Here is a 17874-nt window from a genome sequence, read left to right as displayed (position 1 = left end):
CAGATAAGAGTATTAATTAGCTAGTATTCTTTCTATAAATCTTCATGATCCCAAGTCTGATAAACCAGGCACCATGATGAAATTCAATTCCAGACAAAAGCTTCAGCATGGGTGGTGACAATCCTAAGCAGACAAGGCTAGGACAACGCTGATATGGATACATACTACCCACCGGAAATTCTGGTTAAAAGCCTAAATCCCTGTATCCATCCAAGACCCAGTAAGTCCGAGTCCCAGAGCAGAGGCCAGAGAAACCACTGGGGTGTCCCTGAGCCATGGCATCCGGTTCACCCTACGCCCTCTGCCTGGAGGTCCGGCTCATCTCTGCAAGGGACTCTGCTCATCTCCACCAGCTTCCAGCTCCACCTGTTAAGAAGCCATGCCCTCTCTCATGACACCACTCATTCTGTGCATCACATGGCACACTTGCCTTTACCAGGAACTGAAGGCAGGCTCATAGATGAACATCTGACTGGGGATGAAATACTATTTTTTCTTTTTTTAAAAAGATGCTACAATCTCTGGGTTGGGAAGATCCCCTGGAGGAGGGCATGGTAACCTACTCCAGTATTCTTGCCTAGGGAATCCCATGGACAGAAGAGCCTGGTGGGCTACAGTCCATAGGGTTGCAAAGAGCTGGACGTGACTGAAGCGACTTGGCACACTCTCTGGTTGTGGTGTGCGGGCTTCTCACTGCGGTGGCTTCTCTTATCATGGAGCACAGGCTCTACAGCACGGACTTCAGTAGTTGTGGCCTGTGAGCTCAGTTGCTCCGTGGCATGTGGGATCTTCCTGGACCAGGGATTGAACCCGTCCCCTGCACTGGTGGTCAGATTCCCAAACTCTGGGCCACCAGGGAAGCCCTGCTTTTCTTTTCAGACATGTGCTCCTTTCCAGGACTCCTTCAGCTGCGTTTCAGTAGCCAGATGAACGAGCTGTTTATCCTCCACCCAGTTCTACCTGAGCTCACACAGGTACCCCTAATGGGGAATAAGAACACATGTGTCCTATAAGGGACAGTCCTAGGGGTGCAACATCACTGCAAAAGCAAAGATGAAGCTGGGGTGGGGGCAGTTTAATATTCTGGCCTAACACAAAGCTACCAGAGAGACAGATTGACAGGCCGCCTCACTCACTGCCTCACTGCTTGGTAAAGCCCCAGTCCAAACCTGAAACTGTTCTCTGTAACAAAGAAATGACCCACTAGTGGATAAAGACTCAGAACAGGACCCACTTCCCTGTGAGCGTGCACTGCCTCCAGTGCCTCACATCATGGGCCTCACAGCCCACGTGACCACGCAGGGGCCTTTCCCCACAGAGCAGGAACCTGAGGACCATGGAGGGCCTGGCCCCGGGCTGGGACAAGGGCAGACCCCTCCCACCCCACTGCCCAATCCAGTGCTCTCTGCACCAAGCACACCGCCTGGACCCCGTGCCAGCATGGCAGGGTCTGCCCGCAGTGACTGTGCAGGTCAGAGAAGGTAACTCCAGATGACCTGACAAGAAAAAAACACAGGCTCTGGTCTAAATCCACAAAGACCACCAAAGGGCATTTATCTCGATATACTTACCATCTTGGTGTGAGATTACGGAACAGCTTCAGGCCAAATAAAGGCCCCTGCAGATCCCCAGCTCCAAATTCTAACTGTTCAAATAAAAAAAAGAAGAATTAATAGTGTTTTACCTCACAGCAGTAACCAAGGTCTAATTTCTTCATTTAATTCAAAGCCACCAGCCCTTGCCAGGCCTCTAAAAGCAGGGGCAGGAAGATTCTTAGTATCTCATTCTAATCTTTGACAAAGGGAGAGGACTGTGTGCACAGACCCAAAGGAGGCAGGTTTCAATGAGGTGAGTCTCCTCAAGGAGCCCCTCCCCAGACAGCGCCACGGGCCCCTGGTCCCTGTTGCCCTAGCTGGAGCCGCCCGCACACCGCCCTCTGCTGGTGGGTTCGGCCCTGCGCGCGCAGTGCTGGCTCCCGTGAGGGTCCATCTGCTCTGCCTCACCGTCTGCAGGTCTCACAGGTGACTGGAGATGGCTCTCAGGGGTCTGACGTGAAACCCACCAGCGGCTCTGCTCTCACAGCCGTGAAGTCCAGCCGATCCTGGCTGCCTCATTACTAGTCTGGGTGACTTTCAAGGCAACTCCTCAATGTTAATTTGATACGGCTCAATTTGCTTGGCAGAACTGGCTGTTTAATGACTGCCGAGCAGCAAACCAGCGCACTGAGACGGAGGTGACCCACCTTCCGAATCGTGCAGGAGAAGGGAAGGGCCTGCAGGCTTGTTTAAGGGACAGAGACGCTGAGTTTCCAGATTTCTGGAAGCTCCAGGGAAATCCTGTTGCTCTGTCCTGACTGTGAGCTGCCCGGCAGGCTCAGAGCACCCCTCAGATGTGAGACACAGGTTTCCAGTGGCGACCGTCAGTTGATACAAGTTTGACAGCTGCACTGTTACACCTGATGTGGCCACTGAGGTCATTCTGAGGGTGGGCTCGGTGGCTGACAACCCGACCCCCCGCTGGCATGCTCACCTCTCCCCAGCCCTTCGCAGAAGTGACTCGTCTGAGTGCGAAGTTAATGGAACCTCCTCCATTCCCATTCTGGGTTGAGAGGCTTCCAGAGAGGATGGCTGTGTCTGAAGCTGTCAGGGGTGCCTAGGAAATGATATCAGCCAGTAATACAGTAATCGAAGTAACCGGAAGTGCTGAGGACAGCAGTCTGCCCAATGCGCCCTAAGTGTGAGGCCAGCACAGGTGTGTCTACAGCTTGAGCGGGCAGGATGTGGGCCTGCCGCACCCCTCTCCCATTGTGCCATTGAATGGCACCTGGTCACCACGGTCAGGTTTTGCAAAAGCTTGAACGTGCAAATTCCAAAAAACCAGGAGCAATGTAGGGCTAGATGCTGGTTTCCAGCGTCCCTCAGCATCAGGCTCCATGGTGACATCACCCATGGGGACGTCCAGGACTCCCCAATCCTGCCTGCGGCCGCATTGACTGATGGGAAGCCGCAGGAGGGGGAGAGTTTCCCTGAGTTGGGACTTCACGTTCCAGGCTGATGCACTTGAGCAGAAGTGGATAAGCTGAAGGGGCAGAGACCTGCTGTAACCGTCAGCAGATGGCCCAACACTGCCATGTCCCAACGTCGGCCACAGAGATGACACTTCAGTGACCCCAGGGCTCAGCACACAGGAGCATGTGCCTTCAAACTAAGACCCATTCCTGGAATTTCCCAGAGATCTGGTTTTGCTCCTGAAATCATGACTTTGGCTCCCACTTCTCCTTAGACCATGAGCATGGTGGTGGCTCTCCACCACCTGCTGGAGAGCCCCGAGACCCTGAAGCTAAGTGCCACCCTACCCCCCAACCTCGTACTCATGCTGCTAACATGTGGGTCAGGAAAGCAGGATAAACAAGGTTGTGACTGGAACTATTCTTTTTTCAAGTGGCTAACTGCATCCTTTCACGAATAAAGATGAGAAAACCCTGAGCAGACTTTCATTCCAGCTGTGCGTTGTGCTGCACCTCATTAACCCAAGCCCCCCCACCCCCCAAGCCCCCCTGCACTGGGGGATGTGTCTGTGTGCTTTACCTCAATAGACTGTGATATGTGCATCTTGTTAATTTCAATCTGTGGAAAGCCACTTCCGGACACATCCTCGTACTCCTCCTCATAGCGATCAAAAAGGTCAGTGGCGTCGATGCCAACGCTGATGGTCCCCTGTGGCAGAAAAACAAGCCGTCAGCATCAGGCCTGGGATTTGTGGGAAGAAAGACAATACTACACACTCCAGCAGCCGCAGGATTCACTGGGCACTCACGACTCCACTGGCCCACAGAGCATGAATGTCACAGCTCACAAAAACAGCAGCCAAGCACCAACGTCTTCTAGAGTCAGAAAATCAGGCGTGAAGTGGGCGAGTGACTTACCGAGGACAAGTGGTGGGAAATGAAATTAAACTGCCCTGCTCATGGCTCTCTATTGCTTATCTAGGGATTTAACCCACAAATGCAGAAAACAACCAGGAACTAGCTACATGGGAGAAACACTCTTAATATTCAATTCTAAACACTGATATGTCACGAAGTACCTTAAATTTCTTTAAAACATAAAAATATACCTTCAAAGACAGAGAAGTGCAAACCAAATTATATCAAATGGGAGATTTAAAAATTATTCTGCCTCAAGTTATGAGAAACAGAACCCCTTATTCTCTCAGGAAACAAGCTAAAATTTTGCTGACTGATAAAAATGCTCTTTACTCAGGAAATCAATATTTATTATTTTCTTTTACTGTCATAAGACTTTTCAAATTAGATACTAAAAAAAAAGTACTTTATTTGGCTCTGTCAGGTCTTAGTTGTGGCACAAAGCATCTCTGTTGCAGCGTGCAGGCTCTTTAATTGTGGTGTGTGGGCTTACTTGCCCTATAGCATGTGGGATCTTAGTTCCCTGACCAGAGCTCCAACCCATGTCCCCAGCACTGCAGGGTAGATTCTTAACTACTGGACCACCAGGAAGTCCCTCAAATGGGCAGCTACCTTAGTCCAACATATAAAGACATGACTCCACACACATTTTCATTAAATTCTCTGCAGTGCATGAAAAAAACTTCATTGAGGTTTAATTTACATATAATATAAACTGCTCCTGTTTGAAGTGTGCAATTTCATGAGTTTTGACAGGTGTGTACACTTGTGAAACCATCTCCAAAATCACTATACAGAACACTTCTTTCACCCTAAAAGAAGCTTAGAAGAAATGTGTTTTTCTCCTGGGGAAGGGGACTTGTGAATGAAAATGTGTGAGGGAAACGCAGGAGGTGACAGTGAGTATCCATCTGCCTGTGAGGAGTGTGGTGGGAGGGAGGTAGCAGAGGAGGGGCTGGAGGCTGCCGGGCCTGGGTGGGCATGGGAAACGTCACAGGTGGGATTTATCTGGGATAACACAGTTTAACCCTGATGTTTTGGTTGGCTCAGTAATCACCCTAGATGTTTTTTAAAAAGTGATGTCATCACCAACAGTATTTTCATCACCATCACTATATAGTCCATGGAATTCTCCAGGCCAGAATACTGGAGTGGGTAGCCTCTCCCTTCTCGAGGGGATCTTCCCAACCCAGAGATTGAACCCAGGTCTCCTGCACTGCACGTGGATTCTTTACCAGCTGAGCTACCAGGGAAGCCCATTTTCATCACCAATAGGAATCGAACCTGTGTCCCCTACACTGGCTGGCAGATTCTTATCCACTGTGTCACCAGGGAAGTCCCTAAAAACTGTTTCTCAACACTGACCATCCACAGTGCCAATTTCCAGCCATATGAAAATTAAAAGCCTCAGATCTGCCTTAGAAACACCAGCATCTTCAATAGTGAGTTGTTCTTTAAAAAGTACGGCCAAAAGTGAGGCTGCCAGCAGCAGGGGTATTTACATACAGCTGTGGAAAAATGACTTTTCATTTAGATCAAAAGGTAGTTCCTCTATGTTAATTTCACTCTCTTTTCCATGCTAAGGCTCATAAGGCACACATGAAAGATACAGCAATAGCTGTTTGTAAGTTGGTATCAGCAGAAGCTCACAACTGCTAATGCACCAGTTTTACATCAGTGTCAACCAGACGTTTCAAATGAAAAATGGCTTTGATTCGCTGAAGGTGAAACACCTGACATTACTGTCAATGTCACCGCACTCAGTCAACAAGCTCCACACTGAATGTAAAATGGTGTGCTTTTGTGGTGATACTCAAATACCAATTTTGGTGAAGGTACAGCCTCCTGGTAAAAGTGTTTTAATTAAATCAAGAAACCCATGGAGCAGAAATAGTCTTAGAATTATGGTGTACACGATGCATAATTTTGTTAAAATGAGCTGTGACATTCTGCCTATGGAAAATAAAGCTAAAGTTGTCAAAATACACAAACACTTTTGTGTATTCAGAGTAACAAGAACATTTCTTGCGAAGCCTATTCTGAATAGAAGAACTGCAGCATGTGTTAAATCTGTGTATTAGGAAAGTGTGAACCTTTGTAGAACTGCTTTTCAAAAACCCTTAAATCATGCAACTTTAAAATATTTAAGAAACTGCAATCATTGAAAACTGTGTAACTAAGAATACTGTGAAACTGATCTCTCAAGGAAGGAAAAACTAAACAAATAAGAACTCTGTTTATTGCATTTTGAAATTACAGAATGGCATTTTGGAATATCTCAATTTTGGGTAGGAATCGTCTGGTGGAGCTGTCATTTTCAATTAAATTTATATTCTTTCCTGGAATGGGATGAAATTAACAAGGTTTGCCTACAGTTTTATGGCATCTCAACTTGAAGCACTCAAAGATCATAAACAATTTATTTCAGAAGTTTGTCAAAGAAAAAAAAGTATTCTGAATGGAGGCAAAAAGACAATACCTGTGAAAAACATTTACATGTTCTGAAACAAAGAAATTTAAAATTGAGAGTATTTTCTCAATTAAGAATACTACAGTTTACAGACCACAGTAACAAATTATGGTGAGGATGCAGAGAAAAGGGAACCCTACCACACCGTTGGTGGGAATGTAAACCAGTATAGCCATGGTGGAAAGGCTCCTTAAAAAACTAAAACAGAGCTATCATATGATCCGGCAATCCCATTCCTGGGTATAGAGCCAAAGAAAATGAAAACACTGATTTGAAAAGATGTATGTACCCCTAAGTTATATCACAGCAGCATTATTTACAAAAGACAAGGAAGCAACCTAAAGTGTCCACTGACAGAGGAACAGATGGAGAGCATGTGGTATATATACATACAATGGAATACACTCAGTCATAAAAAAGGACAAAGGCTTGTCACTTGCAGCATGTATGGACCTAGAGGGTATTATTCTTGAATATAAATGGAGCACAATCTATGAAGATTTTGAGTCATTATGTTGTACACTTGAAACTAATACTGTAAATCGATTATACAATTTTTAAAAAGATAAATGAAATAACTAAAAGAAAAAGAATATTACAGTATACAGAGAAGAATCAAATATGTCAAAAATGTCAAAATCTACTAAATAAATTTGCTCCTTGTATGAATATGGTCAGCAATGTTATGAAGGAAAACAAAAAAGACACTGAGAAGACATTCTTCAGAAAAACAGCGGTGACACAGTGTGGCCTTGAGAATCCCGCATGCGGGAACACCAGGCTTCAGAGTCCCTTCTTGACCTGCATGGACCCAGAACTTGCCTTCGTCCAAGAGGATGCTGTGGACGGGATGGTGCGGACTCCAAGGCCAGGTCACAAGGGACCCTGCAGCTTCATCTGGGGATGTGCTTTTGAGGGAGAGTTAGCTACCCTGTAACAACCCAAGTATCTTGCAACTGACCTAGAGCAGGGAGAAGCTGTATGTAAGAAATGGCAGGCCACCCTCAGCCACCCGTGTGCCTCTTCTTCAACAGGATACAGCTGCCATCGGCTCTGAGCACACGAGCACACTCCAAGCAAACATGATCGGGCTGAGTCCCATTAACCCACGGGGGTGTGAGAGGAGATCAAATCATTCTCACAAGCCACTGAATTCTGGAGTGGTTTGTCATGCAGCAATACGTAACCAGAACACAAAATACCAGAGAGAGAACCTAAAGTATGTGAATGTGTGCCAAGAATAATGAGTCTGCTTTTGCTACTTTCTTGTAAACATCCCTTTCACTCTCAAAAATGTCCCAGTTTGGATGATGAATGGCATAGTTGCCCCGCCTACAGGTCACTGTGAGGACGCTGGCTGACCGTGAAGGACGTGAGCCACCAGAGCGCAGAGCAGAGCCACCTGGCCTGACCCGCTGGCTCCTCTGGCTCTGTGCTGGGGCCAGGAGGGAAGCAGGATCATGAACCACTGATTCACGAGCCACTGATTTACATATGTGGGTTTCCTCACTGGCCAATTCATTCAACTCCTGAGTTTTCAGTTTGTTCTCTTATTCTAAGTGAAAGGGGAAAGTGTTAGTCGCTCAGTCATGTCCAACTCTTTGCAACCCCACGAACTGTAGCCTTTCAGGTTCCTCTGTCCATGGGATTCTCCGGGCAAGAACACTGCAGTGGGTAGCCATTCCCTTCTATAGGGGATCTTCCTGACCCAGGGATCAAACCTGGGTCTCCCACATTGCAGGCTGATTTTTCTTTTTTTACCACCTGAGCCACCAGGGAAGCCTCTCTTTCTTTCTAAAATAGTTATTTACTTGGCTGCACCAGGTCTTAGTTGTGGTACATAAACCCTTAGTTCCAGCATGTGGGATCTTAGTTCCCTGACCAGGAATCAAACCTGGGTGCCTGGCATTGGGAACTTGGGAGTCTTTTTTTTTTTTTTTAATTATTTTTATTTTATTCTTTATTTTTGGCCTTGCTGTGTGGCATGTAGGATCTTAGTTCCCTGACCAGGGATTGAACCCGCATCCCCTGCATTGGAAGCACAGAGTCTTAACCACTTGACCACCAGGGAAGTCCCGAACATGGGAGTCTTAAGCACTGGACTACCAGGGAAGTCCCTCAGCTGGTTCTTTAAAGAAAGGCAACCAGGGACTTCCTGGGGGTCCACTGATTGAGACTCCATACTCCCAAAGCAGGGAGCATGGGTTTAATCCTGCTTGGGGAACTAAGATCCCACATGTCACATCATGCAGCCAAATAAGTAAATAAAGACAGGCAATCACACCATATGCAAATAATGAAAATCCTTTCAATATTTATATCTCTTTTACTATTTGTCTGTTTGTATTGGCTAAAACTTCCAGAATAACATTAAAGACGGTTTTCTTTCCTTTCCCAAAGAAAACCTCTGAAATGATAAACATCTGTGTTAACTCCATATTGACAATCAACTGACTCACCAGAGGATAGAGCAGACTTTGCTGCCGCTGCTGCTGCTAAGTCACTTCAGTCGTGTCCGACTCTTGTGTGACCCCACAGACAGCAGCCCACCAGGCTCCCCCGTCCCTGGGATTCTCCAGGCAACAACGCTGGAGTGGGTTGCCATTTCCTTCTCCAATGCATGAAAGTGAAAAGTGAAAGTGAAGTCGCTCAGTTGTGTCCGACCCTATGGCGACCCCATGGACTGCAGCCTTCCAGGCTCCTCCATCTATGGGATTTTCCAGGCAAGAGTACTGGAGTGGGGTGCCATTGCCTTCTCTGAGAGCAGACTCTAGAAGTTTAAAAACAGTGCTCAAGGCATCACTTTCTCTCAACTATTTTGTTGTTTCTTTAAATAAGGCCCAAATAGTAAAAAACTCCAATGAGCGGTCACTTCTGTGATTCGACAGCCTTCGGTGCTGACAAGTTTATGAAAAATGACCGCCCCTTCCCCCCCAAAAAGAAAAAAAATGACCCAGAGGAGTGGAGAAGTGAGGAGAACCTGAGGCTCAGGTGCCAGCCATGTCTGAGGAGCCGCCCCAGACAGGGACTGATCAGGTCACTGTGAGGCTGCAAGGACATGTCCTCACTTCAGAGAGTGGTCCTGATGCTTTCTGCTCTTCTTCTGTTTCCAGGAAAACAACCTTCTGAAAATTGACTGGTCACAGCACCAGAATTATACTTCCCTACAAGTCAAACAGGGTTTGGCTGCAACTTATAATTCATTTTCACTTCCAACATAATATGCTTTTCATACAGTGGGAAGACATGACTTAGGAATGAGAGGCAGATTTAGGTTAGACTTCTTCCAACCACTAACTCAATATATACAAGTTTATATCCTTTTATTATTAAATTGGTACTAAATCAGATTTTATCAAATGAAAAGTTTACAAAGGAAAACACTTTCAAATAATCTTTGCTATTAAGTATGAAACACAAAACTTTTAAAGTATTTTGTTTTCTCCCTGCCATGAGCACATTTCACCTTATTTTCCTACAGCAGGGTAGTCACACACTTTTCCATAAACAGCCTGGTATCAGTGCTTAACGTTTTGTGGGCAGATGCTCTGCTCTGATGCTATAGTGCAAAACAGCCAAAGGGAATGTGTAAGTGAACAAGCTTTGCTATATAACAATAAGACTGTATTTATGGACACTGAAGCTTGAGTTTCATATTATTTTTATGTATGACAAAATATTATTCTTTTGATTTCCTAAAAGCCATTGAAACAAGTAACTCTTCTTAGCTCCTGAGCTGGACAGAAAGAGGCAGCAGGCCACCACTGTGTGCTGACCTTTGTCCAAGGGCACCTAACTCTGCTGCCAGAGCATCAAAGGACAATGACAGTGACAAGTCTCGTACAGACCTTTCCATGCAATGACAACACTACTGAAAAACTGCTGCAAGACACCCAGCAGCTGCAGATGTTCAACTGAGAACTCTGTGACTTTTCTGAGGCTGAAAGTTTCAATATAGAGCATGGGACAGTCACTCCATGCCCCCTACCCCGGCCTCAACCAGAGGCCATGGGGACAGACTCCATGGGGAGCACACCCCATGGTTCCATACTATTTTCAATCAGATCACAGTCATAAGAGTACACAGGTTGTCAAAAGAATCTGATTTACTTAGTTTCTCAAGTTTTGAGCTACTAAATAAAATTCACAAACTGCTAAGATTCAAAGACTTAATGAGCTAAACACAAAGGGAAGTAGCTGACTGCTACTTGTAAATACTTATTCCAATCTGTAAATTACAACCCCACTGGATCACCATCCTCCTGAATGACCAAATATCCATCCTTAAGTCAATCCCCACCTTTGCTCTTTAACCATTAACGAAACACTGTAAAAAATATACCTTTTTATGCTTTCATCTGTAGACTACTGCATTCTTCTGTATTCTTCTCATATTCAGCCACCCATCTGAATTCCTGGGGTGGGGACTTGTAAAAACACAGATTCCCAGGTAGCAGCCTGATAATCTGAATTTTTAATAGGCAAACACATTGTGATGTACATCAGTTAACTGACTAGCTTCATTGATGTTGTTCAGTTGCCCAGTTCTGTCCTGTTCTTTGAGACCTCATGGACTACAGCATGCCAGGCTTCTCTGTCCACCATCTCTTCAGTTCAGTTCAGTTCAGTCGCTCAGTTGTGTCCGACTCTTTGTGACCCCAAGAATCACAGCACGCCAGGCCTTCCTGTCCATCACCAACTCCTGGAGTCCACTCAGACTCACGTCCATCGAGTCCGTGATGCCATCCAGCCATCTCCTCCTCTGTTGTCCCCTTCTCCTCCTGCCCCCAATCCCTCACAGCTTCAGAGTCTTTTCCAATGAGTCAACTCTTCGCATGAGGTGGCCAAAGTACTGGAGTTTCGGCTTTAGCATCATTCCTTCCAAAGAAATCCCAGGGCTGATCTCCTTCAGAATGGACTGATTGGATCTCCTTGCAGTCCAAGGGACTCTCAAGAGTCTTCTCCAACACCACAGTTCAAAAGCATCAATTCTTCAGTGCTCAGCCTTCTTCAGAGTCCAATTCTCACATCCATACATGACCACTGGAAAAACCATAGCCTTAACTAGACGGACCTTAGTTGGCAACGTAATGTCTCTGCTTTTGAATATGCTATCTAGGTTGGTCATAACTTTTCTTCCAAGAAGTAAGCATCTTTTAATTTCATGGCTGCAATCACCATCTGCAGTGATTTTGGAGCCCCCCAAAATAAAGTCTGACACTGTTTCCACATCTACTTCCCATGAAGTGATGGGACCAGATGCCATGATCTTTGTTTTCTGAATGTTGAGCTTTAAGCCAACTTTTTCACTCTCCTCTTTCATCAAGAGGCTTTTTAGTTCCTCTTCACGTTCTGCCATACGGGTGGTGTCATCTGCATATCTGAGGTTATTGATATTTCTCCCAGCAATCTTGATTCCAGCTTGTGTTTCTTCCAGTCCAGCGTTTCTCATGATGTACTCTGCATAGAAGTTAAATAAGCATGGTGACAATATACAGCCTTGATGTACTCCTATTCCTATTTGAAACCAGTCTGTTGTTCCATGTCCAGTTCTAACTGTTGCTTCCTGACCTGCATACAGATTTCTCAAGAGGCAGGTCAGGTGGTCTGGTATTCCCATCTCTTTCAGAATTTTCCACAGTTTATTGTGATCCACACAGTCAAAGGCTTTGGCATAGTCAAGAAAGCAGAAATAGATGTTTTTCTGGAACCCTCTTGCTTTTTCCATGATCCAGCGGATGTTGGCAATTTGATCTCTGGGTCCTCTGCCTTTTCTAAAACCAGCTTGAACATCAGGGAGTTCACGGTTCACGTATTGCTGAAGTCTGGCTTGGAGAATTTTGAGCATTACTTTACTGCATGTGAGATGAGTGCAATTGTGCAGTAGTTTGAGCATTCTTTGGCATTGCCTTTCTTTGGGATTGGAATGAAAACTGACCTTTTCCAGTCCTGTGGCCACTGCTGAGTTTTCCAAATTTCCTGGCATATTGAGTGCAGCACTTTCACAGCATCATCTTTCTGGATTTGAAATAGCTCCACTGGAATTCCATCACCTCCACTAGCTTTGTTCGTAGTGATGCTTTCTAAGGCCCACTTGACTTCACATTCCAGGATGTCTGGCTCTAGATGAGTGATCACACCATTGTGATTATCCGGGTCATGAAGATCTTTTTTGTACAGTCCTTCTGTGTATTCTTGCCACCTCTTCCTAATAGCTTCTGCTTCTGTCAGGTCCATACCATTTCTATCCTTTATCGAGCCCATCTTTGCATGAAATGTTCCCTTGGTATCTCTAATTTTCTTGAAGAGATCTCTAGTCTTTCCCATTCTGTTGTTTTCCTCTATTTCTTTGCATTGATCGCTGAAGAAGGCTTTCTTATCTCTTCTTGCTATTCTTTGGAACTCTGCATTCAGATGCTTATATCCTTCCTTTTCCCCTTTGTTTTTCACCTCTCTTCTTTTCACAGCTATTTGTAAGGCCTCCCCAGACAGTCATTTTGCTTTTTTGCATTTCTTTTCCATGGGGATGGTCTTGATCCCTGTCTCCTGTACAATGTCATGAACTTCATTCCACAGTTCATCAGGCACTCTATCAGATCTAGGCCCTTAAATCTATTCCTCACTTCCACTATATAATCCTAAGGGATTTGATTGAGGTCATACTTGAATGGTCTAGTGGTTTTCCCTACTTTCTTCAATGTAAGTCTGAATTTCGTAATAAGGAGTTCATGATCTGAGCCACAGTCAGCTCCTGGTCTTGTTTTTGTTGACTGTATAGAGCTTCTCCATCTTTGGCTGCAAAGAATATAATCAATCTGATTTCGGTGTTGACCATCTGGTGATGTCCATGTGTAGAGTCTTCTCTTGTGTTGTTGGAAGAGGGGGTTTGCTATGACCAGTGCATTTTCTTGGCAAAACTCTATTAGTCTTTGCCCTGCTTCATTCTGCATTCCAAGGCCAAATTTGCCTGTTACTCTAGGTGCTTCTTGACTTCCTACTTTTGCATTCCAGTCCCCTATAATGAAAAGGACATCTTTTTTTGGGTGTTAGTTCTAAAAGGTCTTGTAGGTCTTCACAGAACCGTTCAACTTCAGTTTCTTCAGTGACTGGTTGGGGCATACACTTGGATAACTGTGATATTCAATGGTTTGCCTTGGAAACGAACAGAGATCATTCTGTCGTTTTTGAGATTGCATCCAAGTACTGCATTTCGGACTCTTTTGTTGACCATGATGGCTACTCCATTTCTTCTGAGGGATTCCTGCTCACAGTAGTAGATATAATGGTCATTTGAGTTAAATTCACCCATTCCAGTCCATTTTAGTTTGCTGATTCCTAGAATGTCGACGTTCACTCTTGCCGTCTCTTGTTTGACCACTTCCAATTTGCCTTGATTCATGGACCTCGCATTCCAGGTTCCTATGCAATATTGCTCTTTACAGCACCGGATCTTGCTTCTATCACCAGTCACATTCACAACTGGGTATTGTTTTTGCTTTGGCTCCATCCCTTCATTCTTTCTGGAGTTATTTCTCCAATGATCTCCAGTAGCGTGTTGGGCACCTACTGACCTGGGGAGTTCCTCTTTCAGTATCCTATAAAACTCATGTCCACTAAATTGATGATGCCATCCAACTGTTTCATCCTCTATCATCCCCTTCTCCTCTTGCCCTCAACCTTTCCCATCATCAGGGTCTTTTCCAGCGAGTTGGGTCTTCGCATCAGGTGGCCAAAGTACTGGAGCTTCAGTATCAGCATCAGTTCTTTCAATGAATATTCAGGGTTGATTTGCTTTAAGACCGACTGGTTTGATCTCCTTGCAGTCCAAAGGACTCTCAAGAGTCTTCTCCAGCACCACAGTTCAAAAGCATCGGTGCTTAGCCTCCTTTAGGGTCCAATTCTCACATCCGTACATAACTACTGGAAAAGCCACAGCTTTGACTAGATGGACCTTTGTTGGCAAAGTGATATCTCTGCTTTTCAATATGCTGTCTATGTTTGTCATAGCTTTTCTTCCAAGGAGCAAACATCTTTTAATTTAATGGCTGTAGTCCCTGTCCACAGTGATTTTGGAGCCCAAGAAAATAAACTCTGCCACTGTTTCCATTTTTCCCCCATCTATTTTCCATGACTGGGCCACCTTATCTGCCTCCTGAGAAGTGTATATGCAGGTTAAGAAGCAACAGAACTGGACATGGAACAATGGACTGGTTCCAAACTGGGAAAGGAGTATGTCAAGGCTGTATATTGCCATTCTGCTTATTTAACTTACATGCAGAATACATCATGCAAAATGCTGGGCTGGATGAAGCATAAGCTGGAATCAAGATTCCCAGAAGAAATAATAACTTCAGATACGCAGATGACACTACCCTTATGGCAGAAAGTGAAGAACTAAAGAACCTCTTGATCAAGGCGAAAGAGGAGAGTGAAAAAGTTGGCTTAAATCTCAACATTAAAAAAATGAAGATCATGGCATCCGGTCCCAACACTTCCTGGTAAATAGATGGGGAAACAATGGAAATAGTGACAGACTTTATTTTCTTGGGCTCCAAAATCACGGCAGATGGTGACTGCAGCCATGAAATTAAAAGATGCTTGCTCCTTGGAAGAAAAGCTATGACCATCCTAGACAGCATATCAAAAAGCAAAAGCATTACTTTTCTGACAAAGGTCCATCTAGTCAAAGTTATGGTTTTTCCAGTAGTCATGTGTGGATGTGAGAGTTGGACTATAAAGAAAGCTGAGCACTGAAGAACTGATGCTTTTTAACTGTGGTGCTGGAGAAGACTCTTGAGCATCCCTTGGACTGCAAGGAGATCCAACCAGTCCATCCTAAAAGAAATCAGTCCTGAATATTCATTGGAAGGACTGATGCTGAAGCTGAAACTCCAATACTTGGGCTACTTGATGTGAAGAAGTGACTCACTGGAAAAGACCCTGATGCTGGGAAAGATTGAAGGCAGGAAGAAAAGGGGACATGTATATGCAGAGGATGAAATGGTTGGACGGCATCACCGAGTCGATGGACATGAATTTGAGCAAGCTCCAGGAGTTGGTGATGGACAGGGAAGCCTGGTGCGCTGCAGTCCACGGGGTCACAAAGAGCTGGACACAACTGAGCAATTGAACTGACTGATTTTCTGTGAAGTGATGGGACCGGATTCGGTGATCACTGTTTTCTGAATGCTGAGTTTTAAGCTGGCTTTTTAAGTTTTTAACTCAACTTACCAGGGCTTCTAAGGAAACTCGGTCCCAACTGCAATGCTGCCCCACTACCCCACCCTGTAGCCTTTAATCCTGACACTTGGTTTATCAGCTATCTCGCTGGCAGGATGCAGATGCAGCTATGACCCAAGTAAAAAAGCTTTCTATACACCCCTCCAGTTGGCCACCTTGCCTCTCCGCCAAAGATCCACTTAATATCACAGCACTTTTTGGACCTGGTCCCTTCTCCTTTGGTGACACCATCCCGGTTTGTTCACTTTCAACAGCAGCCCATTTCTGCATACGGTAAATTGCCCCTTTCTGCCACTGAGCACAGCAAACATATGGGTTCAAACAGCTTTTCTTCTGCATGATTATCCTGTCAGCCAAGTCAATTCGGTTTACGACATCAGAGTCACTTCCATGGAACAGACTGAAGCTATAACCATGGACTCATTCCAAGGGCTATGATCATTAGGCATGGCAACCAAAACACATCTTAAAAAAAAAAACTTTATGAAACTACTTTGGGCTTACATGTCTTCCTTGACACATTATTTTACATTTTGTTTTCCTGATAAAGTTGAATTGTGATTTTCAGCTATTATAGAAAACCACACCGATAAGATGGCCCTTCTAAAATCAGGAAGACATAAAATTATCATGGAGTTTATGTCGACCTCTGTAACAGTGAAAGGAGAACAAATGGTCCAGGGAACCCAGAAACAATCTCCACGAAACTCTTACGTAACAGGGTCCAAAAGAAAGGAAATGATACTCTTAAAGTCAGACAATGAAGCCCACTAAACAATCTTTGACTTAACATCTTGCTTCTTATGAGGTCTGGACAAGTTCATTAAAAAGGCAGCGAAAAGTCTGACTTCCAGAACTGGCTGCTGTCCAGAGAGAGGAGATTTACGGGTATTAGCAAAAGAAAGGGATGACAGTAATCAATATGACGTGAACACGGCAGAGAACAAGCCTATCGTATGATCTTAAGGATGGAGAAAGGAAGGCCAGGGTAGTCCCCTCAGACCCCAGTCACACTCAGCCCTCAAGGATGCAGACGAACCTCACCATCTGTCTGATCACAAATCCCCTCCCCTCCTCAACATGGAGTGCCCTGGAGACCCTGGGACCCAACAACCTAAGCTTGGCATTTTCCAGCAGGAAATGCAGATAGAGGAATTTGACCGCACATAGCCTGAAAGACAGGAATCAGGTGACGAAGCTAAGGATTTTGGGGTCTGAGGATGTGACCCTATGCTCTGGGCCTCATGGCAAACCTCTCATTTCACACAGGGAGAAACGGAGCTAAAGCTGGAGAAGTGACTGGGCCCAGGGCCCAGAACTGGGGGTGGAGTCCGAATCCAGAGCCCCAGTGGCAAGTGCGAGGCTCCCCAGGCTGCCCTGGCATACGTGGAGCCTGTGCGCTCGCTTGGGTCCCACTGGCGACAGGGCCAGAGGGAAGGAGGCACCTGCTGAATGGAGCTAGCACCCACTCCCTCCGTCCCACCCCGCAGCACCCGCACACAAGGCAGGACTCACAGGTGGCTGGCCACATGGAAGGCACTGCACTTCAGCCAAGGGAGCAGGGGCGTGGTATCTGTAGAGGGCCATTTCCAGAACCCAACTGACAGATTTCCTCCCAACAAACCCAGCTACTGGGGGCAATGGATCACCTGAATGAGGCGAATGCTTTCCACGCGGTGCTGATCGAGACACTGAAGCAAGTTCTTAACCTAACCTCGGTATGCATACCACTTTGCACTTACAGAGCATCTATGTCATATTTCTTCAATCGTTTAACAACTTGGCATGGTGGTTAGGATAAGCATCCTTATTTTACAAACTAGAAACCTGCACAGAGGTCAAAGGGTCAGCTCTGCATCCCACAGCACTGCGTCAGAGGTGGTATTTCCAACCTACGAGTTTTTCCCACTTGATCTTTTTGCCTGTTCTTGGTACATACTCCAACTGGAAAATTCCTCCCCAGTGAACTCTTGTTGTGAAAATGGAGAAATACCCACCCCAGTTTCAGAGGCAGTACTACGAACATTATCCAGTCTGCCCCTCCCTTCCTCTACAAGCCATGGTCCCCTGTAGGATCCGGGTGACAGACCAGTGCAAGCCCTCCCCGGTCATCAGAAGGGTTCTCCTCCTGGTCGTCTCAAAAGAGATCACCCCTCTCATTTTAGGACGAGGACATGCTAAACCTCACTGCTCATCTTGCAAAGAAAAACATTTGGAAATGAAATAAAAGATCCAGCTC

At 45.5% G+C, this 17874-nt stretch overlaps 1 protein-coding gene across 1 annotated transcript in view; it reads right to left on the bottom strand.

Moving 5' to 3' along the window:
* DNAJC11 (DnaJ heat shock protein family (Hsp40) member C11) overlaps positions 1-17874 on the bottom strand; it is a 69137-nt gene that overhangs the window by 12307 nt on the left and 38956 nt on the right. Inside the window, exons 5-7 of the mRNA XM_005690742.3 lie at positions 3588-3716; positions 2530-2652; positions 1572-1645 (exon numbers count right to left, since the gene is read on the bottom strand). Of these exons, the coding sequence (XP_005690799.1) occupies positions 1572-1645; positions 2530-2652; positions 3588-3716 (326 nt within the window). The remainder of the gene's footprint in view (positions 1-1571; positions 1646-2529; positions 2653-3587; positions 3717-17874) is intronic.

This window comes from Capra hircus, chromosome 16, assembly GCF_001704415.2.
Source record: "Capra hircus breed San Clemente chromosome 16, ASM170441v1, whole genome shotgun sequence".
NCBI lineage: Eukaryota > Metazoa > Chordata > Mammalia > Artiodactyla > Bovidae > Capra > Capra hircus.
This window is presented reverse-complemented; position numbering and strand designations above follow the sequence as displayed.